Source organism: Amblyomma mixtum, chromosome 2, assembly GCF_055824585.1.
Source record: "Amblyomma mixtum isolate Tamu chromosome 2, ASM5582458v1, whole genome shotgun sequence".
Lineage (NCBI taxonomy): Eukaryota > Metazoa > Arthropoda > Arachnida > Ixodida > Ixodidae > Amblyomma > Amblyomma mixtum.
In genome coordinates, this window is record NC_143013.1 from 314,203,523 (window position 1) to 314,228,914 (window position 25,392).

The 25,392-nt window shown below is 42.3% G+C and overlaps 1 protein-coding gene across 3 annotated transcripts; it reads left to right on the forward strand.

Annotated features, from left to right (window-relative positions):
• Positions 1–612: 612 nt before the first annotated feature.
• LOC149365023 (uncharacterized) lies at positions 613–24,250 on the forward strand. 3 transcript variants are annotated; one of them, XM_089575099.1, is made up of 11 exons: positions 621–816; positions 2,996–3,193; positions 4,870–5,020; positions 6,740–6,824; positions 7,768–7,854; positions 9,452–9,499; positions 10,054–10,109; positions 10,208–10,286; positions 12,580–12,708; positions 15,349–15,426; positions 15,541–24,250. In XM_089575099.1, exons 2-11 carry the CDS (start codon positions 3,079–3,081, stop codon positions 15,667–15,669), a joined length of 957 nt encoding a protein of 318 aa, XP_089431225.1. In that variant the 5' UTR covers positions 621–816; positions 2,996–3,078; the 3' UTR covers positions 15,670–24,250. The 3 variants fall into 3 exon arrangements, with proteins under 3 accessions (XP_089431227.1, XP_089431225.1, XP_089431226.1); XM_089575101.1 differs by lacking the exon at positions 2,996–3,193 and having other exon boundaries at positions 613–731; XM_089575100.1 differs by lacking the exon at positions 2,996–3,193.
• Positions 24,251–25,392: the final 1,142 nt, after the last annotated feature.

Sequence of the window (25,392 nt, forward strand, 5' to 3'; positions counted from 1 at the left end):
GGGACGTTGAACCCCATAAACCAAATCAAACAAATATACTAGCCACCGGCGTACGTGCCCCAGACTAAGCGAAGACAAAGGTCACACTCTTACACAGGATTATCGCATCAACCCCTCCCCCATGCAGCTCGATATGTATGTTCAGCACTGGCGATGACTGTACGCTCGCGACAAACTGAGATGCATCGAAGTACATATGCCCTTTGTGCGCATTTTAATCATCTTTGTGTGCATTTGCGCGCGCGCGCGCACGTGCATGCGTGCGTGCGTTTAGATTCACACGTGCCGGTAGCAACATTTTCTGTTACCTGCTCTAAATCGGACCGCAGCTAAAAAGTATTCGACAAAAAGCGCCTAACCGCAAATCTTGGGGAAAAACTATTTTTGCTATTCGAAGCTCACTAACACGCACTTCGGATCTGTACGACCAGAGTCCTCGTGCGACGTGCGTTGCTTCCCTACAAGAACCAAGATGGCGGAGCAGCTTCGTGTCGCGTTGCTCTCTTCATATGGCGTCAAAAATGAGCGAGCAGAAAGCACAAGCAAGAAAGCGTGCTGCGTCGCTTAGCAACGAAACGATTTTACTTCTCTCTCATTTCCTCTCACAGTTGTCCCCTCTCCGTACGAACGACGTGACTCTCCGGCTCCGCATTCATCATCCGGCCCCAGGTGCTTCATGCTTTTGACGGGCACTCGGCTATATATACGTGATCTCTGGCAGTAGATCCCAGGTAGGCTGTGTGTAAACATATGTTACACGCGCATCCTGCAGCTTGCCGGTGCTTCTGATCGCTTCGGATACGCGTTTCCTCAGTGGTGAGCGAACCTGTTGCAAGCGATCTCTGCCTGCTGACGTGACAAGCTGATATGATTTGTGATTCTGCATTTTCGAGGTGCACATCATGATGAATTGTTCATTGTGCCGGAGAGGGCTTAACATTGAATTCATTGCTTTGCTCGTGAATGCATTCTACCCTATCGATTCGGTGGCACTAACGGCTACTCATTCCGTGCGTACGCATGCCCGTTTTCTTTTTGCACCGTAAGCAACACCGCTGCAAGCCTGAGCGGACTCGTGATTTTATCTGATGATCGTGACGTTTGTGTCGGTTATATATGTATACATGCGAAACGTTTTCCCGGAATTAGGTGCTGTCTGTGTACTGCGGGAGCACCGTACCGTCTAATTTACGTCATCCGCATTGCGTGGATGAACTTCCGTATCATTAACACGAACGGCAGAGGCGGGTGCTGATTATAGTGCTTGTGGTCATACGGCGATATATCTCCTGCGCTTATTTGCTTGCTTAATAAAAGAGAACGTCCGCACGTATAACCAGTGATGTGTTCCGGTTACGGATGCTGCTATAGTTAGTGCGAGATTTCCATGGAGTGTCGATTAACGAGTGTTTACGGATGCTGGGTCGGAGGCAGACGGGTGAGAATGCACGTCCGATAAAACGCGCTATGAGCCACATCTGGACACGTCGACAGCGCGTTTCAGGGTAGATCGCGCATTTAAATCAGTACACTGATCTGAGCATTTCTTTCTATTCTTTTTTTTTCTCTCTTGTTCTCTGGGAAAGTTTCGGTTGTGCCCCTGGGCGCAGCATCCACGAAAAGTGCTGAAGCGCAATGCACGTAGCCGCGTTGCGGCTTGCGGTTCATAGCAGTTTAATACGCTGGCATACCCAGTACCGAAAACGAGTCACAGCTGCAGCTAACTCTTTTTTATTTCTGTTGGCAGCTTCATGTCAATGCCAGCGCTTCGTAAAGTGAACCCAGCTAGAACAAGTATTCTGTGGTTATGCTGCGCGCGATAGCATACATCTTTGGGGGACTCAGCAGCACTACTTCAGCATTACTTCGTGCCATTGAGGCATAAAATGTCAAGAAGGCATAAAATGACGATCTCTCTGCTCCTCACACTCACAGTAGATTTCCAGACAATAGCCTCCCAGGTTTTGGAAATTGGGGACATATAGCAACTTGTAGTTTATGAATAAAAAGCTTTATATATTTTTTCTATACCATAAACGCTATATTACTGTTTGTAATTGTCCGTGGTCATTTTGTCTGTATCTTTAATGCTTAGCTTTCAGCATGTGGCCCAAAGTAATGATCGTTTAGAGGCTCAGGAATTTCAAATATTAATGTGATTGACTAAATGTACCTAGCACTACTACATCTGCTTATGAGAGTGTATATGAGCTACTTGTAGGTTTGCAAACTGCTTTTACTCCGAATCGTATATATGGGTTTAAGTCATGGGTCTTGTTTTATTTAGAAATTATTTATAATTTCAAAATGTGTACCCAGGTGCCATTCTTCCCATGTTTTACGGGCAGGTTGTTTGTTTACATACAGTGTTGGTTATGTAGTGGCTGCACCTATCATTTTCTGTGCCTTTTATCATTGCTCTCTAAATACTGCTTACGTGTATACCATATTCACTTGCATAATGAATGCAGTTTTTTTTTCCCAAAAATTCTCTGAAAATTTGGGGGGTGCATTTTATGTAGGGTAAAATATTCAGACAAAAATTCGAAGAGGCAAAAACAGGACAAAACGTAGGCTGTGAAAAAAAAAAAAAAATGAAGTAACAAGCATGTGTAGCATTAGACTTTCATTTGCTACTTTTGATGGTCCTGCTTCCATGAGACCCACTCACAAACATTGCATAGCAACATTAAATCATCAAGGGAAGCTTGCACAGAATCACGTCAACGTCCCCCCTCTTCACCATCCCGGACAGATACACGTGCTTGGCCACCATTTGGCGCATAATGTCACATGGATCGATCAGTCTTGCTCCACATTTCTAGGCAAAGCATTTAGCATTTGATCTGTGTTATCTGCAACATTAACCACAGGTCCTTTGATGCCGTGCAGGCCCTGGTTGTACAGCAAGCTTTGTATATGCATAAGGAATATCTGAGGGGAAAATCACCTTACTTTACTTGCATGCTTCTGCTTGTTTTCCCGTTGAGAGCAGGATCTCCTGTCTGTTGCTGATGTGCTCTCTCAAGGTGTTGCTGATCAGCTCAGTGGGCTCGCCACACGTCCTTGACGCTTCATATGCTGCTTGTTGAAGGTCCCATTTCCATGAGACACACTGACAAGCACTGCACAGCACTGTTAAAACATCAAGGGAAGCTTGCACACAACCACTTCAACGGAATAGTTGTACCCGGTATGTGTGTGCCACTCTGATATCTCTGCTCCTCTTCTCGGCTCACTTTCCTCCTCACCCTCCACCTTCCATGGTAACCACCCAGTCGGTTATTCCCGTGGCAACCACACTGAGGTCCTGCATTCCTCCGCCTTCATCAGAACTGCCTCTGTCCACTGTAGCCGCCCTCTGGTTTATTCCCATGGCAGCCACCTTTAGGCCTCTCCTCTACAAGTGGAGAGGGGTAAATTTCCCTCTCCACTTTGTCACCTGCCAGCTGTACCAGGCAGTGCTCGGAGATTTGGGAGACAGGGGGCATAGCCGACGGACTATTCTTTCCAACATGGGAGTTCTAATACCACGTTTTAATAAATATTTAATCTGCCACGGCCCACCTACCTCCGGGAACAAATCTCTCCCTCCAGCATAGTTTCAGTGCTCGAGAGAGTATTGAACAACTTTTACTCTGAACTCGCATGGATAACTTATGCAGTGGCCCATAATGCTGCCCAGAGAGAACACAACTAGAGTTAACTTTGACTCAACTTTCAGTATTCAGTGTGAAGCCCAGCCGTTAGAAGGTGTTACAGTCCTTATTACAGCTGATCGAACAGGGAATTATGACTTATAAAGCATGGTTTCTGTTGGTTCTTTGATTTCAGCAGAGCATTCTTATTAGCTTTTCATCCCGTAAGGTGAGGTATAGAGGTATAGTAGTCTTGAAATTCATCTGCTTGCAGCATTGCGTAGGTCCCTCTTCTGCTCCAACAAGGGCGTCTGCTAGCATTCAATATTATCTTCAGCAGACTGCGCATCATAGAAAGAGGCTTGTTAATTACGCGAAGGAATAGGGGGGTGCGTTCATTATGCGAGTAAATACGGTGTGCATTGTAATGTGTGACTACTGTTTTATTGTGGCAGCCTCAGTAGGCCTTCACTACTGTGGCAGCTTGTACTGAAAAGTCATTTGGTATTTCAATGAGATTCTCTGGACTTCTGTATATTGTTGGCCTGATTCTCATTGCACTTGAATAGACCCCAGAAACCAGCTTAACTTCATCATTCAGTGCCCTGCTCTATGCTACTGTTTGTGTATCTTTTATCTATGGTAAGAGAGCAAAGAAAGTATCAGTGGTGTCATCACCTCATTTACCAGATACAGTTTTTCAGTGTGTCGACTACTGGTTTTACTATGAACACAGATTCAATTTGGAATAGTCCTGCAAACATCAAACAGAATGCAGTCTTTTGGTTTTTGTGGACAAAAAAAAAACATCTTTATCGTTTGGCTTTAGCATCTTATTTCTCTTTACTACTACTTACTTTCTTACTACTTTTTAATGTTATTCATTCATTGAATCTGTCAGAGTATGTGAATTTTGATAGCCTTCAGTTACTGCATTGCCCCTACAACAGTGTCATGTAACAGACTGATGATTTCGTGTTTATATTTTGTTTATTCAGCTACTTTCCATCATGCACGCAGTTCAGCCAGAATAATTGTACATCTGCCCCATGCTGCCAGAAGCAGTGTTATAAAGGGAATATTGAAAGGTGATTTATTGAGGCCGAAAAAACATTTGTTGCAACTGCACAGAAAGCAACAGCATTGAAGGACAAGGCAGTGACACAGCTGTGCAAAGTTTGGTGTTGTCACAGTTTGCTGACTCTACATTGCCACGATTACAACTGTGCAGCTGGTGCTCACAGCGCTGCAAGAGGACACCTTTATTCCAGCTGTGGAATGAAAAGGGATCGAGGAGTGCCTCCACTGCTTTTTGTTTTATTCGTGCTCATCAGCCAAACCAGCCATGGCAGGGAAGTGGCAGAACCAGTTGATCCACAAAAGTAAGAAACTTCAATTCAGTGTGTCCAGTGATGTAGCCATGAGTGAGAGGGCATGTCTCCCTGCTGAGTGCAGCTTTGGTATTGGCAAGTGCTGCTTGTAAATTCACCACCGTTTAGTAGTACTCCCACTCCAGGCAGTGGTTGTGGTGAGCTCCTATCTTATGACAAAGACCGTGCATTTTTGGACTTTGAGTGCCCAAATGGAAGATGCAGCTTAGACATCAGAAAAGTTTGAAACTACTTCGTAACTGCTTCACTTCAAGCTTGCCAATTATGCCATCTCTCAAGTAACTGTGGCGTGACGTGCTGTTCGCAAGGTCTGAAAAAAACAAAGAACATTTCAGAAGTTCATTCACAAAAAACTTGCTAGGAATTGAGACAGTTTCGCACTTAGGTTTGATGCTATGCCTATGATACCTGATGCACAACTGAAAATTTGAATTTTTAAAAAGTGTGTTTCGGTCACCTATTCCAGAGCTGTCAGACGTACTTTCTTCAGTTTTCGTGGAACTCTACAAAACTCTATTGCTTACAGCCTCTTTGTGGTATTCTTGAAATTCATGTGCACAGGTGTGGCCTGACCTGTTGGAACATTTTTTCAAAATGATTAAATGATTTGTGTTCCAGTACCATGTTTATGTGTTCCTCTTCTTATATATCCATTCTTCAGATCAATTACAGGCAGTGTGCAGTGTGTGAGAAAGGGGAGCTAAAGTAGTGATTGGGGCCAGTGTGCACCATGGACATCAGATGAAACACGAACAGGAGAGCTGAAATGCCAGTACAAAAGCACCAGTATTAGCTCCTGGAGAGAATATATATACATGCAGTTGGTTAGCACTTCTAAAGCACAGTGTTCACGCTTTCAGTGTGAAATTAGTTTGTGTTCTGAGCTTTCCATGCTTAACACGAGCTCATTTTGTGGTTCATGTTTCAGATGTCTTGTTCGTGTTTTATTCGACTCTGATTGTACAAAATTGGTCAAAAGTTACCAGGCCACACAGTCCGCTGTTGAGCCTTGTAATGGGGCATTTGCAACACCCCCAAAGTTAAAAAATGTGTGGAGGGTGAGATCGAGTGTCATCCTCCTCCCTGAGAACCTTGGTAGCTTCATAGGCGCCATAAATGGAATATACTGTTCAAAAGCAGACCCTGTGGCCTAGGCACCTTAGACCAAACCTGTACTTTTTTCAGCACTGCAAGCAATATGTTCTGAAATGTTCTAACAGATGAGAACTGTAGGAAATAAGCTAGACCATAGTCATTTTGACCATGCACGTTCTTGAGGCAATGCGTGAAGGTTATGAGTAAGATCACTTTATTGCCAGGTAGGACTTGAGGCATTTTTCTTCTTTATTGAGTATAAACATATTTATTTAGCCCTGTTGAAGGGCCATTACTTGCATGGAAACCACAAAAATAAAAGGAAAAGCAAGCAATTCTAACAAATTGATACTTTGATTTTGAGTATTGCTTTCATGTGCTTTGTCTGATGTTTGTAGAATCCTGTCTTGACCGAAGGCGGCAAGCTTTCCATAATGTGTGGGGTAGGGAATGTTTTCCACACTGCAATAAAACCAAGTTTTTAACCTTTCTAGATTTGCCTCTTTCTTTAATAGTTTTAGTGATTTACATTTCCAACAAATTTGTCCATGCTTCTGCGAGATAAAAATGAGGCAGAAGTGAAACACTTTTGTGATTGCAACATATGCCTCGCAGCCCAGGGGAGGTACCGGAGAAGGTGCAAGATACAGTTCATGGTGTCAAAATGGGAGTGGTGAACCCTGAGTGTGATAATGCAAAGGTTAGTATAAGAGGCACGTGGTTTGAATTTGAAGCTTATGTCAGCTTTAGTTTTGAACTGTGTATTAAGTGCCAGTATTAGAGCCAGTATTTGTGTTTAGTTTCAGAAGAGCTTTTAATAAAATAATACTCATCAGGAACTAATTCAGTCATATTGTAATACCGTTCATTTTAGATGTTAACACATGGAAAGTAATGGTACCCGCCGCGGTGGCTCAGTGGTTACGTCGCTCGGCTGCTGACCCGAAAAACGCAGGTTTGATCCTGGCCGCGGCGGCTGAATTTCACTGGAGGCGAAATTCTAGAGGCCCGTGTACTGTGCGATGTCAGTGCACGTTAAAGAACCCCAGGTGGTCGAAATTTCCGGAGGCCTTCACTATTTCATCCCTCATATCCTGAGTCACTTTGGGACGTTAAACCCCAATAAACCAAACCAAATCAAACCGAAAGTGATTGTGCTGTAAAAAATTGTCTTCCACCAGAATCTCATTTTATTTCAACCTCCTCTCAAACTAAAAATAAATGCTGGTTTTAAAAATTTTCTCCAACTTTTATTTGCTGAGAGGCCTGTTAGGTTGGCCCTTGCCTTTGTTACTGGAGTTTAGCTTTCTGCATTATTTAGCTTGTGGCAGCCTAGTAAACAATTACTGTTTTTGAATTGAGTTTGATTTTGTCAGAATTTGGATATCAGTTTTACTAGCTGAGATGTGCAAGATTTACTGGAATGCAGTCGGCGTAGATGGTGGTTTTGTTGACAGTTGGCTCAGCAAAGCGGTCAGTGTGCGCATATAACTTTAGTCCTGCCTCATGCTTAATTGTGATACCTTCATGTTTTGAAGAGCTTGAACGGTTTTTCGTCTTTTTGAGTGGTTATAAGTGTTACAATCTTTCTACTTAGATCTACAAAATTGACTTAATTTGTTCCTTCAATCGCTTCTTACCAGGTCAACATCTCTGTTGACTTTCTTGATGACCCAACAGCGTATATATGCTACCATCCGAAGGTGATGTATCCACTCGGAACAGTCGCTGTAAGTGACTTAATTTATATTTTTATATGTTGTGCGCTCACATTAAGTGAGACCAAGTTAAAAAATTATAAGCAAGCAGTCGCGTTTGCCTTTCCATTGTGAAGAAAGTCGACCTTTATCATTTGGTTGAGGGAGACCGAATTTCAGGCCAAATCATCCACGAGTTTGAGTGATGATACGTATTCCTGTGGAGTGGGTGCCTTATTGTTATGAATGAAGAGAGCATGCATCTACCAAGGAATCCTTATTCATTCCTCATTTGTCTACTGTCACCCTGTGCCACCAATCACAGGAACATGCTTGCTTAAGTTTCATGTAAAGTAATGTAAATTGTAATTTTGGTTTGAGTAACCTGTACTGTGGTACATGCAGGTGGCCTTTATTGCAGACGCCTGCTAAAAGTAGGGGGAAAATACTGTTTGCTGCTGAAATTAACATTGTGTAAAAAACTGAGGGATGTGAGAATGCCATCAGGGAGCTCTATAATTGTTTAGGTTTTGGTGAGATTGGCACATACCATAAAGATAACCTTAATAAATTCTATCCACAAGTTGCTTGAGAGTTGACAACTCATACACCCAGGAATGTCTACCCAAGAAGTGCATAGAAATATACATTACTGCAAATGTGGAAGAAATCTATACTCACCATTAAAGCATCACATTTTAATCATTTTAGACTTGGTCGTTGTGTTCGCATCTGAAACTGCAGGTAAACTGATCAATTCAGGATTGAGCTGTGGGGCTTGTGTTTGTGTGTTTTAACCCTTTGAGGGTCGAATTATTTTGAAGAAAACTTTCCCAGGTGGTCAAATTACTTTATTGCGGATCTTGAATCTACAAAATGTATATAATCGAGAATAAATAGTAAAAAAAGATTAGAAACAGTACTTTGGTGACAGCTTCACTCACAACTGGAAAGTGTTCAATAGAATAGAATAGCAACGGTGATAAGCAAGCTAAGACCAGCACCAATAAAGATAGAAATCAACTTTCGCCGCCTCTGCAAAACAGTGCCCACAAAGAGAAAACACGTTTCGCGCAACTCCGTTGCGATCCCGCGGCGGAATCGAAACCGCGTAGGCGCGTTGCCACAGAGGGCGAGAATACCTCGCGAGCAACGGTGATAATCAAGCTAAGAGCAGCGCCAATAAAGATAGAAATCAACTTCGGCAGCCCCTGCAAGGTAGTGCTGACAAAAAGAAAACTCAAATTTCGCGCGACTCCGTTGCGATCACGCGGCGAAACCAAAACTACAAAAGGGGTGTTGCCGCAGTCTGTGCCGCCGCGCTAAAGCTAGACATAAGTTCTGCTTATCTCCGTAAGAAGGCAGCACAAAATTTTAACACTTCTTGTAAGTCCTAAGAGGTGGCAGCACCCCCCAGTGAGCACGCATTGTTCTTTTGGCGCAAAATTTCAAACGGAAGATCGAAACCGTACCCGTACGGCAAAGACCTTGAGGGACAGAAAACCGCCGCCGTACATATACGGCAAAAACCTTCAAAGGGTTAATAAAACGGGCACGGCAACCTGTACCTCGTTCTGAACATGAGGTCAGTGGCTGTTTTACTGACAAATCTTGGTTTTACTTTTTGCAGCATGGACATTCGAAACAAAGTTGTGATACTGTACCTAATGATTACCACGTAAGTAAAACAATGCAGTCAAGTTCATTAGATGTTGAAGTTGGTATTGAAACCTCTTGTTTTTATATGTGTACTTAGTGTGTGCTAACTTGGAGTAGGCAGCTTTTTCCAGTGGCTGCAGTAGGTATGGCTAATGTGATCCTGAGATGTTTCGCAAAATAGGTTCGATATATATAGTTGGTGTATGTACATGCAGGCAGGAGCATTCATTAGTGCATGCGTTCACACATGCTTTGCATCTCGTTTTCTGGGCTGCACTGAAAGGCTCACTTTTCTTTTTTATGGTTAGAGATCGTTACTAGGTAATGAAATTGTCAACCAGTTAAGTGTCAGTCTTCTCTATCCTTTAATTGGTATGGTGTACAAAGCCTTTGATATGTGTCTTTGCAACTGCATCCACAAAAGCCTGACATGCTGACAGGTGTACATATGTACCATTGCTGTCTCTTTCAACAAGCAACCAAGCAGTGCTTTCATTGTCTCACTTTTGCTTATTCAAAAATCATTGATTGTAAGTGCACCTGTGATGTTATATTGTGATTCCTTTGTTGCAGCCTAGGCACTACTGCATAAACTATAGAATCAAGTATGACTCATACTTGCCAACACAGTAAGTGATGCTTTTGTAGTGAGGAACTACTACATTTGCTGCACATGCTGCAATCAGTGATTCATGAATCTCTCCTCATGAATCACTGCATATTTCAGTGAAGGACATCGACCTCTGTGGCCTGTGTTTGGAGAATACAAATATGTTCCACCTCAACGTTGGCTTCACAACATCGAGGTCAGCAGCCGCTCTTGCTTGATTTTTATGTAAATGTTTGTAAATGAGGTATTCACCCTAGTTTCTGATAAAATTAGAAAGGTATTGAACCTATCCTTCTTGGCACCATCAGTTTGGTACACTGAAGTACAGTTGAACCTTGTTATAAAAGACATAGATGTAACAGACAATCGGGGAAAAAGAGTCATAGTATTTAACTTACTTAGTTGGCTGCCCTATCCCTCCCATGAAATGGACCTCTTTTGTAACAGACATTGGGTGTAGAAGATATTCGGTAATAAAGGACAAGTAATCTCTGAATTTTGAACAAGAAACTCACTTATACGACACACCTGACGCACAACTTTTAGTGCAGCTTCTTACTCACTCTGTGGATGCTGTGCCATTGCCAATAAACCACCATCGCGTCCATGCACCAGGGAGAAGGCAAAGCGTGATTGCTCCCGTGATATTTATTACGACTGAAACTAATGTAAAATGAAGCAGGTGTAAAACACTTACAAGAGCACACTAATTGCGAGTGCTGCATGAAGAACGGCTTCCGACTTAGTGGCAGAGGTGCTGGTGTGAGCATGCCGACATGTGCCCTCACCGAGAATAGCGGGAGTGCGCAGCAGACCTGCAAGCGCTGCTGCGACACTTAAGAACCTGGAGGGCAGCAGTTTGCACTGCCTGCAAACCAAAGTGCAAGCCTCTGGTAGTGCGTTGCTCTGTGTGATCCTCACTGCCACCTTGTAGTTGGTACGATTTTGGTACCACACTGACAGCAGACGTGTGTTCGAAGCGCGGAGAATTAACAATGGAGACCTTGTAGAACTCAAGCGGGATTCGAAGCACATTCATTTCCCAAGACAATGGGGCAAACCTAATTAAGGGACACGCCCATCCCCATCCCCCCCCACTCCTCCTCCCCCTCTTCAAATAACCGCGGCCACCTTATTAATGCTATCACATGCCCTGCACCCAAAGCAGGTGCGCTGTTCATCAGCCATGGTACTACATGGTTATTATAATTAAGTTCTCAGTTTGTATAATGGATGTTGCTCTGTGGACTAATGCTAAAAATAATGCTTAAATTTTGACAATCCACTATCAGATACACTGGAGAATTCAGTACTTTGCTTATCTTGCAACTCCATTCATCGAAATATTTCACCATTTTTGCGATTTGAAGCAACAGAGGGCTAAATGAATTTTCTGGAACGAATCGGTGGAAAAAAGCTTGCTAACATACTGAGCTGCAGTACAGTGGATGGCTTGAACTTTTGTCGGGAACACGATATATCAAGCAGACAAAATTAAACAGCTACTTTTGCACCTAACAAATTAGAGCAGCATGCTTACAGCCTTCTCTTATGAAAGTTAGGCTTTGAGTAACATCTACAGTAGGGGATCATCAGTTAATAATGAAAACAAGGAATCTTGTTCATATGAAACAGAAACTGCTCCCCGAAATGTGTCTTTTATAAAGGGATTAACTGCATTATACTCAACTGTGAACTTGGCTTAAACTTGTGGTCACTGTGTACATACTCCCTGCATGGGGCCTTCTAATGCATGAGTCTCTCTAGGCTGCCAATTTTTGTTTTTAACTACTAGTTGTATGCACTGTGGCCTTCCGAAGCCCTTTCGTCTACACCTGTCCTTTATTCTTGCCTTTGGTTCATGCTTTGATCTCTGCGGCAAAAAGGAACACTAATTTTAAGAGATCTGTTATTGCGAAAGCATTGTATGTCCCATTAGCACAAAAGCCACCGTCCGCCATTTGTCTCCGTTATTCGGAGGATATTGGAACATCTTCTGACACGGCACTGAATTTCATTTTGGTGCCATGTCATTGTGGTCAGCACATCTGGTTTGGTTTATGGTTTGGTTTAGGGGGGGTTTAACGTCCCAATGTGACTCAGGCTCTGAGAGATGCTGTAGTGAAGGGCTCCGGAAATTTCGAGCACACTAACACCATGCAATGCTTGGACACGTGGATCAAGATTTTCGCCCGCCAGCATCCAACCCTTGGCAGTGCCTGTATCATCATTCTGTGTCAACATGCGCTGAGTACTGTGCACTGGGACTGCAGGTGGCGACACAGTGCAATCAAGTTATAAATGTGCCTCACACTGGCTTCACAGTCACTGGGCACGGCAGCATTGGAAGCATGCGGAACACTAATCTGTTCATCTACCTTGTGTTGTTCTACATATAATGCTTTCACATTTTAACATGTAAGCAGTCTTAAGTGTCTCTATCGAAAGCTTTTTTAATTGCATTGTTTATTGTTATTCTTTACTTTCAGCATGGTGCCATTGTCATGTTATACCACCCGTGTACGCACCCTTATTATGTAAATGAGCTTCGCAGCATAGTCAAAGGGTGTATTCGCAAGCACATCATCTCCCCTTATGTGCACCTCAGCCCAGAAAGGGTAAGTGCATGTTATGATCCTGTTTTTGCTCCATGAATCCATGGCAGTCAACAAACATTTCAGCACATTTTGTTGTAGTGTAGTTCGGTGTGGCACAAGGAATAACTAAGAAATGCAATTGTATTGATACACTTAATGGCTCTGAGTGTTGCCAGTTGCATAAACGGATTTTTAACATGGTATTTTGGTTGAGATGTGTAAGCATATTCAAGAGTCAGTTAGAAAAAACTGCTTTGGAGCACTGCTGAAGAAAATATCAGATAAATTGTTCTTTGCGAGCTGACACCTGTATACAAAATACCTGCATCTGACTCTCAATATAGCGTCATGCCTTGCATTACTTTTCCTGATTTGCTTCCCTTATAGGACATATCGATTTGGCACGTTAAATCGCATATACTATGTACAGTCTTCTTTGTTTGCAAACCCATGCTCTGATTGACATTATTGCAGTAAAACTTATTATTTCAAAGGTGAAGACACATTAATATTTTAGTACTGTTACCATTGATATGTCATATTGCTAGCAGCCTTGACTGCAATTGTTTGCTGTATAGGTTGCTTTTAATAAGAGGGAAAAGAAGCCGACATTGCAGTGCATACCGCAGCCAAATGACATGGATAAAAATGAAACTTTTAATGAGTCTAACTTATGTTGTGTTTTAGAAAAAAAAAGAATGTAAAAATTATTTATATTGGAGAGAACTAACGCTTTGCCAGGCGCAAAATGGAGGACTTTTCTGCTGCTGCATTGAGTGAGTTCAAAACAATGTTCTGCACTACTTCAAGGCAAATGCACTGCAAAAAGGCAAACTGGTAAAAAAAATAATACTTCAGTCTCTGCCTAGTAACTGTGTAGATCCATAAGCTGGTAGTCAGGGAAGGCCTACAGTGGATCATGTTTAATTCGAACTACCGAACCAAACCGAACTCACTTAATTTAAACTTTCAGCTCATTTAAACTGACACTTTGGTCTGCTGAACATCGGTTCTACTAAAAAGTCTTCCTGTAAATCAAACTCTGCGTAATTTCTACAAGTTTTCTCTCCCCTTTAAGTTTGTTATTGAGACTCCACTGCACTTCGTTTCTTTCATTATTTCATAATGAACCATTTACTCATTACAGCCCAGTTGTATAGTTTCTGAGTCTTAAAGGGTAACTCCGGGTTTTTTTTTACATTTTGACTTGATATTCACGTCACATTGCATAGAGTCCCCTCTCCTTGGCACAAAAAAAAAAATTCAAAATACCATGCAGAAATAGTTTAAAACAGTAAAAGACAGGAAAGTGATTCTGAATCTGTGATATCTTGACAGAAAAACCTATCATGTCATTAAAAATTAAGACAACGCTTAAGCTTCACCTTAGGAGCAGATGTGATAGCACCCCCTCTTCTTTTTTTTCTCTTTTTATTCCTATTCTTTCTCTTCTTTTCCTATTCCTATTTTTGTTGACATTGACATCATCACGAATCACTCTCTGGGTTACACTGCACGACAGACTATGCCACTTCATACACATACACACCATTTCTTTCCATCCAAATAAGCACCATAACAGTGCTTTTTTATTCTACGTAATTTCTGATGCCTAATTAGCATATTTATGTTTGTTTTGTTTTATAGCATTTGTTGCATCAGTACACATCCCAAACACACGTTACTAAGTCATACACCCCACAACGCATTCACTAGGTGTCCCTTAGCACGCCTGAACCAACGACCCTCTGTGGCCTTACATTACGTGCCCACCTGGCACACAGAGGGCCTGGGTTAGAACCCCAATGCCAGCTAATTTCTTTTAATGAATTCCAGTATTATGAAATACCTCCAGAAAAGGAACATCCTCGCCAATTTGGCCTCATTTGGACCCTCCCCCAATTTGTTAGCTTCATTTAAAACTTCTGGGATTTTTTTCCGACTGACGCAGGACAACGGCCAACGCCGGGTTTTCAGCAGAACGAGCTCCCTACACTATAGCATAATAGTGTCAGAAATCCTATCACGTATGCATTGATTGGCTAAAGTGGCGACTGTAAGTGGTAGCTTGGATCGTTGTTTGACTGAAATTACTGAATCCGCCAACAAAAACAGAGCAATTATTTACGAGCATGCTAGCTGTGATGTTACACACGCAAGGTCGCTCGTAGGAACCGACGTGAATGAGGCCATGACATGAGTAATTTTAAAATTCATTTGCACTGCTACGAACCATGGCCCAACTGTGAAATTGATAACAATATACCAGAATGCTGTAGGGAATATACTGCGAAAGTTTCAGTAAAATCTCTGGAGGTAGAAAAAAAAACGTCCGGGCTGCGAGCTTAACTGTTGATGGTAACTGCTTTATGTACAAGTTTTTGTGCTCTGTGACTATGTACAGTCAGGGACAAAAGTCTCCAGACCACGTGTTCCTCAAACGAAGTTTATAGCTCAACTATCAGACAGTGGTTGGAGACTGTACTTGTGGTGATGAAAGAACAAAAATTTAACTTTTACCTCCACAAGTGTGGTCTCCAGCTGTCGACTAATAACAGAGCTATCCGCTTCGTTAGAGGAACACGTGGTCCGGAGACTTTTGTCCCCGACTGTACAGAGTGGTGTTCTTCAAGTGCTACATCCATCTTGCGCATTTTCCAGCCTTTGGCTTTAGTTGCCTGGGGATGCCGTTACGAAATGAGCACCGTTGATCAGGAAGAAGTCGTGGCATTCATCAAAGTGAGTAAAGTGGCCAGGTTTTGTTCCTGCATTAAAAATGTGGAGAACTGGTTGCTCTGTTATTTTTATGTCAGTGAAGTTTGATTATAATATATGTGATTCCCTTCACCTCAGGAAAAAGCACTGAAGGGACCGGAGGCCTTTTATCCAAAGGAAGGACAGTACACGCATATGCTTATCAAGACAGCAGTGCCTCCTGTTGGATCTGACATGAATGATACAGTCATCTGCCCTGGTCTGTGATGAGCTCTTTCTGGGTCTTTGAATCATGCCTGAAGATGAAAGGGCGTTATGATACGACAAGGCTTTAAGGCTTCGTTTCATCAACCTGGGCTTGGAATTTCACTCAAAGTCTTCTTCAGGGAAGCATGGTGATTGTCATCACAGAGGTGGGCCATAGGTTTGCCTTCTTGTTACGAAATTGCAAGTTGTGAAAGATAAGGACAGATTTGTAAAGGAGTACTTAATGTCTTCATGAATGCTGCCGTAGGGCAGCAGGACGATCCTGTTTTGGGAGCTAAGGGATTATTTATGACGTCGTGTACCACAATCATGATTTTAAAGCTCTCGCACTGCGAGTGCCTGAAAGGTTGGGCTAAAATGGCTTCTTTTTGATGAAAAATTTAGCTTCGTTATCTCTGCCTGTAGTAGGCTGTGAAGCTGCTGGCATGATAACTACACTCTTACCACAGCAGTTCGAGCTTCAAGACCCGGTACAAACAGTTTGTACTTTGGCAGTAAAGATTCAGGTTTGGTGATGTGATGGCACACTGCTAAATTGTAATTGCTTTGGAACTCACACTGCTCACTCACAATAAACTCACAACAAAAACTGTAGCTGATCTATAGCACTTCTTGACCCAGCTGAACTTGCAGTGAGAGTCAGTAAGTGACCTGTTGTGACAAGGTGCAAGCAGTAAGAGGAAAGCCACGGCGTAATACTCTAATTGATGCTGCAGATGAAATCACTAGATCAGTTATTCACAAATGACTCGATTATTAATACCAGACAACCATTTTTTCTTTATTTTCCTAGATTAAGTTATCGCAAAGTCTGCCTCTACTGCTGTGGCTAGTAGCACTGTGTTGCGCGCAAGTGACAGTGGCACTAAAGTCGTGCAAGCATCTTCTAAGTCCTGCTGCACTGATGTCTAACATGGTGGCCATGTACCTGGATCATATGCTGCTGTCACTGCTAAAGAAAGCCAGTTGTACACAGCCTAGTATACTTTTACCACCAGAAAGGCCAGGTCAATTTGGCATCCTAGAACTGTAGGGCATCATTCACTTTTATGCCCATTCTTGGCAGATGTCAGACAGCCATCCTGATATAGCAAAGTGTCTAACACTCAATATTTGATTGTAACTAATATAAGCTGCTGCACTATGGTTTTGGAGCACGTAACTATCAAGGACGGCATTACTACCTGTGCCTTAATAGCATAACAAAAGAGTGGCAGCAATTTTTAGCCCTTTTCCAGCATTTAGCTCAAAATTTAATGGCGGTGTTATTGTCTGAAAATGTCCAGAAAATAGAGGTATTATAATTGACTGAGATGTTGGCTGAGACATTCACAGAGGCACAGTCTACTGAGGCTAAAAAGTCCTCGTTTAATGCCGTGAAAAATATTTGACATTTAATGTGAGGTGGGAAAAGCAGAGAAACGCCAGTTTAACGTGGTATGCAAAGTGATTTGCCACTAGAGGCTGATGCATTTCTTTATGTCTCTCCTGGCATGGCAGTTTCCCCTTGTAATAAACTGAGAATACATGCACATACATTGCACCTCAAGGGATCAGGCTATACCCAGCTCCAAAATACTTCAAGTTCAGTCATCCTTACAAGTTCAGTCATCTTTAGGCAGAAAATGTTGACTGCATTGATTTTACCTGTCTGATAATTCTTTTCATGGATTTTATATGTAAGTAGAGGTTTGTTTCATGTATCTACAGTAAAATATTGAGCAAGCACTCACCAAAAATTTGAAAATAATCATTCATAATGGGCACGTGGTAGGGTGGGTCCTTACTTGGTCTGACGGCCAATCATCAAATGATGAAATTCAAGATGGCGGTCACCAAAGAAATGGAGGGGTGTGGCATGTAAACATGGAAAATATCGAAGAAAATGCCCCCCTCCAGAGCTTTTCTTTTTGAGCTTCAGCGAAATGTCTGAATGATGAAGGGTTGAAATGCGGGCCAGTTGGTACATTGTAAACGGAAAAAAACCAGTCACACAAGACGAGGGACAAGAAGAGTGTACACGCCACAACGACTGGACTAACAACTGAAGTTTATTAGAAAATACATAGTGCGAGCAAGGCCAGCAGAGCATGCGCAACAGCATCATCACAAATCATTGAGCATCAGAGACAAGAGACAAGAAATCTCATCTGTCGTGCACGACCTCAAAAGGCAAATTCTTTTTTGAGTAAGAGCACGGAGGTTGTGCTAATACAATCATGACCTGACAAACCGATATGATATGGTTCCAAGATTTCCCGCTCCTGTTTTCCCTTGCCTCTACCAAGAATCGTGACATTGCTGAATAAAGGATAGCAGCCACATTCATTGCAATGGCAAGGCAAGTTTGCACCGCCATCGGACCCCAGGGAGGAGTGGTGCTCACGCAGCCGGTCATTAATACACTGGCCAGTTTGGCTGATGTATTGGCTGCAATTGCATAGGTACTTGCTCGGTTTTTAGGAAAATTCAAGATCTCAAGAAAAAGTGGGGAGAGTGCTTATTTGTGCATGTGTGGATGCTCGGTATTTTACTGTAGGTTGGTTTGATCAGACTATGGAGCATTACTACTGAGTTGAGTTTAGTACTTAGCCCAGAGACATTGAATGTGCTTGTTTACAAAAGTATGCTAGATACCAGCAAAAAATTTTATAGTGGTAGCTTACTTTTTCTTGATGACCCTCAATTATTTCAGTGCACTGCAGGACACCAAATGATTTCGCCCATTAATGCTCTAGTTCTGTAAGTTGCATTTCATGATGCCATTATAGTTTATTAGCTTATGAGGTATGGTTATTTTCAAGATTTCACTGCAGCATTGTGGTTGTAAAAATTTTTTCCTAAAAGTAAGTGAGCCTTAATCTCGTCACTCCACCTGATTCTTTGCTGCCACCAACTGTGCTGGGGTGGTGACCAGATTTGTCAGTATTTTTATATTTGCTGACGTAATCTCCATTGCAATTCGTGTTCCTAAAAAGTTGTGCCTCTGAATGCTGTTATCTATGCTTTGCATTGTGAATGAGGCACATCTGAAAGCTCTGGTGAGCTTCATGGTTGTGACTGTAATGCCATTTCATAAGAACTGGCTTTTTGCCGTGTCATGTGTTGTCATGCACAGGCATTTAGATGTCTGAAAATATGTATACATCTGAACACTGCGTTTTTGTCCAAGCCATATTGTGGTCACTATCCCTGCTTACACTTTTGTGTTACAATTACAGAGGCTGCACCTATCTACAGAGCATTTATTACAATGACAGCAGTGGTATACCTTGCATACTCTTACGCTGTGAATTTACTCAAACATCATGTTCTTTACTTCACATGTTGGCATGCTTTATTTTTTTTGTCTGGAATGGGTACTGATTTTGATGGAGGTGGAGTGTTATCAGTATGAGCTGGAATGTGAACGAATGAAATGAAATGTAAGCATATTTTACTCATTGTTACTCGGGTTGGTGGTATGGCATTGGCAGGTGATCAGCTGATTATCAAGCTCTAGTCATGCATCTTCAAGCGAAAACACAAACCATGTACCGTATTTTCCGGTGTATAAGACGCACCCTTGTATAAGACGCACCTGGCATATATGCAAGCTGTCACTGAAGAAGTTCGTATATAAGACGCACCCGTGTATAAGACGCACCCCAGTTTACCCAGTTAGGCTAGTGAGGCTTAATTAAACACGCTTGCGCGACTATCGCGAAATGCACCGTACCTGTGAGCAATTCTTAAGCAACGCTAAGTGATCGAAAAAGGCAACACTCACGCCATACCCGTCCACGTTTTAGCAAAAAAGAAAGAAAAAACGATACAGCTCCCCATATGTCCATAACAACATTTTATTCCTAGTTGAAACCTTCGAAGTCTTCATCCTCACATGCGCTATCAAAAGGTTCACCCATTTCTGGAAGCAACTCGGCTAAAACATGCACTACGTACACGGAGCAAAAAAAAGTTGCAAAGGGTGACTAAAAAAGAACGCCGGCTTGTCTTGACAATGGCGAGAAGCGCGATTGCCACCATCTTTTGGCGCTACTCATTACTTTTGCTTGGGGCCTCCGAAACAGCCGCGCGTTTGTGATCCCGGAAGTCGTCATCCCCGCCGTTTCATGATAAGATCACCTAGAATGTCGCGCACGGCAGTCCCGGTATTGAAGTATTAACTGTGTTACAACCGCGTTATTGGTAGTGATATATTTTAGGTGAAAAAAGCTTGAGCATGAACCGGAGTAATCGGTGAACTCGCAAAAAAACAAATGAAAAATTCGCATATAAGACGCACCCTTGTATAGGACGCACCAGCAAGATTTTCAAAAAAAGCCGCGTCTTATACACCGGAAAATACGGTAAGCGTTCCCCCGGGGTGACTGCTGAAGTGCAAAAAAGCATATGTTTTGCCTGACCTAAAATGTTCACATTTCATTTGTACCGGTAGCTAGCATTAGCATTAAAATTCATTCATTTCTTTTTTTCACGAAGCTTTATGAAGAATCGCGATGCATTAGTTTAAATGTTGATTAAAGGTCATATCAGCTGAGAATTTCCAGTTTACATATTACGGTTTTTGTGCTTTTTTTTTTTGTACAAAACATATTTCGTCATTTCTATAGCATAGCGTATTGGCTATGCTTTGCATAGGGTTTTCTCAGATTGTCAGACCGATCTCGTTTTTCGTAACCAACCAGTTCAGGGAAAGCAAAACTGTGATGCCTTTCATTTGGCAAATAAAAGAAGGGATCATTGCATAAATTTCCTAGGCGCTCATTGTGTTGTAGTTATTTGATTTAGATTATAGCGAGCAAAGTGGTTAATGGCTGTGTTGTGTTAGCTTTCTGGTGCACAGGAACAGCATTTTACTTGCTCACTCCAAGAAAAGTGAGTTTCCTGTGGCCTCTCCATTTAAACTGATGATTATACGCTGAAATCTGTACCCTAAACTTGTCCTTTACTATATCTTCACTCTATTTTCTTTTGTGTGAACCTCATTTGTGTTGAACCACTCTTAGCTGCCTAGTGCGTGGTGTCGTCAGTATACTTACATTTATTATACCTTGGGGATTGGAAATGGTGCAGGTATAATGAAGGTGCATTTAGAAAAGGTTTAAATGTTGATTGAACAGGGCCCAAATATAGATTTAAGTGCTTTCTTTTTTTAGAAAAAATGAGAAATATCCCCTTTCCTGCATCCATTGTCTACATTAGAATGGCTCCATGTTTTTATGCTCATGAAAGCCATGGTAATAGCACATTTGTCACTGTGCATGTTTGCATGCCAGTTTGCATGTTCTTGAACATAATTTTCAAGGCCTACTTTATTTTCTGTTTAAAACTTTATGTGTGAACGGCTTGCATATTTAATTTTTGTTTGGGGCACAGTTATTGCAGCATTGTTTCTTGAGTGGAGTCTGTAAGAGGGTTGTACACCATGTTGATGTTGCTGATGTGTGCTTGCTTTCTTGGTCATGCCAGCCAGAGATGATGGCTTTTGTTTCAACCATGAAACATGCTTTTGAAATTTCAATGCTTGACTGCAAGTCTGCCGTTGACTTTATGTCCACCTGCTACTCCCGGTCAAAGTGCAATGGGCTGCATGCCTCGCTCTGTACACGAGTATCAACAATGCTTGGCATCCCACATTTGCATGTTACAACTTGTGACAGTTGCCACTTGTGTGCTTGGGAAAATTTACTCCTTAACGTTTATGTCGAAAATGTGTTCTTTGTTGTAGCCATTTCAATGTTAGTACTGTTTCACCTTTAACCATATAAGGCTCAAAGGGATGCTAACTGTTTCGTTAGCAGCTTTAAAACTGCTTTCTTCCATAGGCTCCTCACATAGCAAATTCTTTCCATAGGCTCCTCACATAGCAAATCCATTCTTTTTCTTAGTTTCTCATTAATTTGGGGTGGTGTCAGGTATCTGTGCTTAGTCAAGTTTTATCAAAGAAATGTCTTTCTTTTTGTAAAGTTTTTGCTATCATTGTCACATTTGTTATGCTGATAAGATGCTGATATTTTCAGGCTAACCACTCAAGATGTTTAATATGCATCAAGCTTATAGCTTAAGGGAATAGTCTTGAATGCCTCTCTGAGCACAAATTCCCATTTTATAGCTTGTTCATATAATTTTTTCGTTGAAGGATTTTTGAGCCACAAACGCTCCTGAAATGCTGTCTTTTACATTGTTGCATGACGATTCGTTGAAACCCAGGTTCTAGGTAGTAAACTCCCATTAAGACGAACTCTGTGGAGATGGATTCTCAGATAAGAATAATAATACCACAATGCTTGGTTAATTTCCCATAGTGTTCCGTGTAAGCAAAATCTGCTTAATACGAATAGTTTCGTGTGTCCTGCACAGTGGTTTTTATGGAGCATTCACATGGCACTGTCGAGGCAAGAAGAATGATAAAATGCTTCCACGTTGGGAAGTACAGCCCCACTAAATAGCTTCAGCGCACCTTCGCGCAAAAGTATAGGGAAGCTGTCTTGCGGGGCGCGCTTTTTGGAAGAGCTTTCTCGCCGCTGAGGGTAAGGGAGGGCACCCTCATTCCTGCTTGCAAGTGGCGCAAAGATTTGATATGGCCGAATCTCACCCAATGAACTAAAATGTGCTTAGGCACAGAATGGGCTTAAAGGTTTGGGAGGTGAATATTCAAGTGACACTGCGTCGCAACACGTGTTACCGTGGCATAGAGAGACCCAGATATTTGCAGCATGTGCTCATTGCCTGTGGCTTAGTTAAAGGGATGTGGTGCACTTGCTCGTAGAGTGGTGACAGCCACGCTGCAACAAGAGAGTGATAAGAGAGATGGCCGGTTACCCATCTGGGCACTTTTGGAGAGCTTAGAGCCAATTGGAAAGCAACAATAAAAAAAACCACAAATATGGGTCACTGCGGAAAACAGAGAAAAAGAGAATGAAAGAGGAAAACTAGACCAGCAACATTATCAGTTAGTATAATGAGTTTGTGTCCTGCCCACCGTCCTCCTTCAGCTCACTTCAGGCATAGCAGTTCTGTTTGCAATTATCCCCTCTCTGCAAGACCATTATATTTATTGTATCTCATATAAAATATATTTAGACACACTGGCATGCTCATATATCTTTTTGGAGGGCACTTCTGTGAAGGTGAACTTTTGATAAGACGAATGAATTCTTACAATCTCTCCAAGTTCGTCTTAAGGGGAGTCTTACTGTGTATGTATTAACCAGCTGAGTGCTCCATTTGTGGGCTTCATCCAAGGATGCATATATGGTACTGGTCATAGCTATGTGTTCTGTGAACTGTAACGTCTTCTACATGGTATATATGTGTGTTCATGTTGTCTGCAAATGAAAATGCTTGCAGCTCAAGCAACGAATCAGTACAGCTCTTCAATCTCCTTTGGTGAATGGCTTGTTAGGTGACTGATGAGCTATTAAGTACAGCAGGTCAATCATTGTTGCCTGTGCAGAATGTCATCATGCATGTTATGAAACTATCAACACCTGCAGTTTATAACTCTCTTCAGTTTGGGAGTGCAGGATAAATCAACCCTGCATGACGTACAACTACGATGTCCTCGTAGAATTGTAGGGATTGATAACCCTTTTGACATTGGCATATGATAACTATTCTCGCAAAAAGAAGCATGGTCTTTTGTCATGCACTGTCAATTGAAAGCGCACAAATGTGAAGAAAAAGCAGAGAACATGTTTTATTTGCGTTCACTAGCTAACGAGGCATGCGGCTTGAACGTGGACAAACCAGTGTGGAAGCTGTTGGCTGGTCTTTTATACTGGCAACAAATATTGCTTGTCTCTGTGTGCAGCTCTATAACGTCCGGTGAAAGTTGCAAGCATTCCTCCTTCATTCATTCCAGAAGCTGATGCTACTGCAGTCTGATATCGCTACACAAGTGCTAGTCAGAGCAGAGTTCTTTTTATAGTGGATGTTTATGAGCTTCTGTGAAGCTTGTTTTACTTGAAGCAGCTCAAAGCTGCATGCCACTCTGTCAACAGTCTTGTGTTTTGTATGTCATTGTGATCGACAGTCGTTTTTCATCACGATGATTGCACGCTGGTGGTAACTTGAAGTGGACTGGGCATTCCAATGTCATATTATTTCTTGAAGCATACACAATTTTAGGGTATGTATATGTGGTGCTAGCACACTGCTAAAAAAGATAAGTAAATTTTCATTGACTGAGTTTGCCTGCAAAATTATAAAATTTTATTTCAGCACTGGTCGCATGAAACTATTGCCTATAGACGTCAAGATTAATTTTTATATTCTGAGTGTTACTCAGTTTTCTGCCTTTTTGGAAGAACAAATATCTCATTAATTTGAGATTTTGATCCTGGATTGCTTTTGCAGCTCTGGTGAAGTGTTGTGTCAGTTCAACTCTATGAGCACAATCTATCTGTTCACAGTGTGCCAAAGGGTGAGACAAACTTCTATGATGGAAATCTATTTTTCATACACACTTATTTTTGAAGAGTGTATACAAGCGCATATATGCATGTATGTTAGATGTACGCAGGTAGCATATATTGTTGGAGTGCACGAAACATTAAATCGAACAATTTCAGCCTCATTTTGTTGTTTGTCTTAATACATGGTGAAGCAGCATTTGGCTTGTTGTGAAGGCTTTGCAGGTGTGTTCGCCAGATGTGCAGTGCGTTCTAAAACTTATTCCATACGGCGTGTATTCGAAACCACGATGTTTTTGCATGTTATTTCAAGTGCACTTCTCCTCAACGCAGCACTTAGGACCTATCCTGCGTGAACTTTGACTGTGAGATCTGCTTGGCGGGAAAAAAAGTCAGTGGAACTTCTTGCCTCTTCCCTGAGGAAGAAACTAACATGCGTCTTATAAACTGTCATTGGGGGTTTAGCTTATCGCATCCCCGCGCATTTCTTCGAGACTCCGCATGCTCGGCTTCTGCTTCTTCGTGGTGCAAGCCTGTGGACCCTGGCTCTGTAGCTCGCTCTTTTTTCAAGCTTCTTGTGCATACACACTTGCTTGGTGTCCCACACGCAGGGTTCGGTCCTCACAGCTGCCTGGTACGCGCCGGTTTTCCAGTGGGTACAGGCTTTCCCCTGGCCTGGTGCTCGGCTTTTCTGACCCCAACTTGTGTAGAGTAAAACACCTTGTGCTATGTGAAAGGCGCATAATAGCTTCCTCACTTTATAGGTGGACACCACCACCATGAGATGTCCAGTGCGATGAAGTGTTTACTTACAAAGTGATGCAGTTATGTGCCATTCCATCTCTCAGAACCAAAGGAGTGTTAAGACTTGGTTAGCTTTGAGGAAATGAATATAGCATAACTGGCTCACGAGACCCAAAAGGAAATTGTGTGCTGTGCGATGTCAGTGCACGTTAAATGTCCCAATGTGGTCGAAATTACTGTGGAGCCCTCTATTACAGCACCTCTTTCTTTCCTCTTTCACTCCCACCTTACTCCCCTCTCTCACGGTGCCGCAGTTGCGCTGTCCATCAAGAAGCAAGACAGTTACTGCGCCTCTGCTTGCCTAAAAACAAAAAACAAAACAAACTAAAACCAAATCGGGGTATGTGCCATTGGCAGCTATCGCTGCGAAGGTAAGCAGGTTCGAACCCGGCTGTGGCGGCCGCGTTTCTATGGAGTCGAAACGCAAAGGCGCCCGTGTGCTTGTGCGTTAGCATTGCGCGTTAAAGGGACACTGAGGAGAAATTGAAGTTGGCTTGTATCG

Bases quoted from the DNA above. Each gene is read 5' to 3' on its own strand.
- LOC149365023 (XM_089575099.1), top strand. From the start codon at position 3,079: ATGCTGCTTGTTGAAGGTCCCATTTCCATGAGACACACTGACAAGCAC. The intron at 6,825-7,767 runs GTTAGTATAAGA...GCTTCTTACCAG, and splicing joins CTGAGTGTGATAATGCAAAG to GTCAACATCTCTGTTGACTT. The intron at 12,709-15,348 runs GTAAGTGCATGT...CGCATTTTCCAG, and splicing joins TGCACCTCAGCCCAGAAAGG to CCTTTGGCTTTAGTTGCCTG.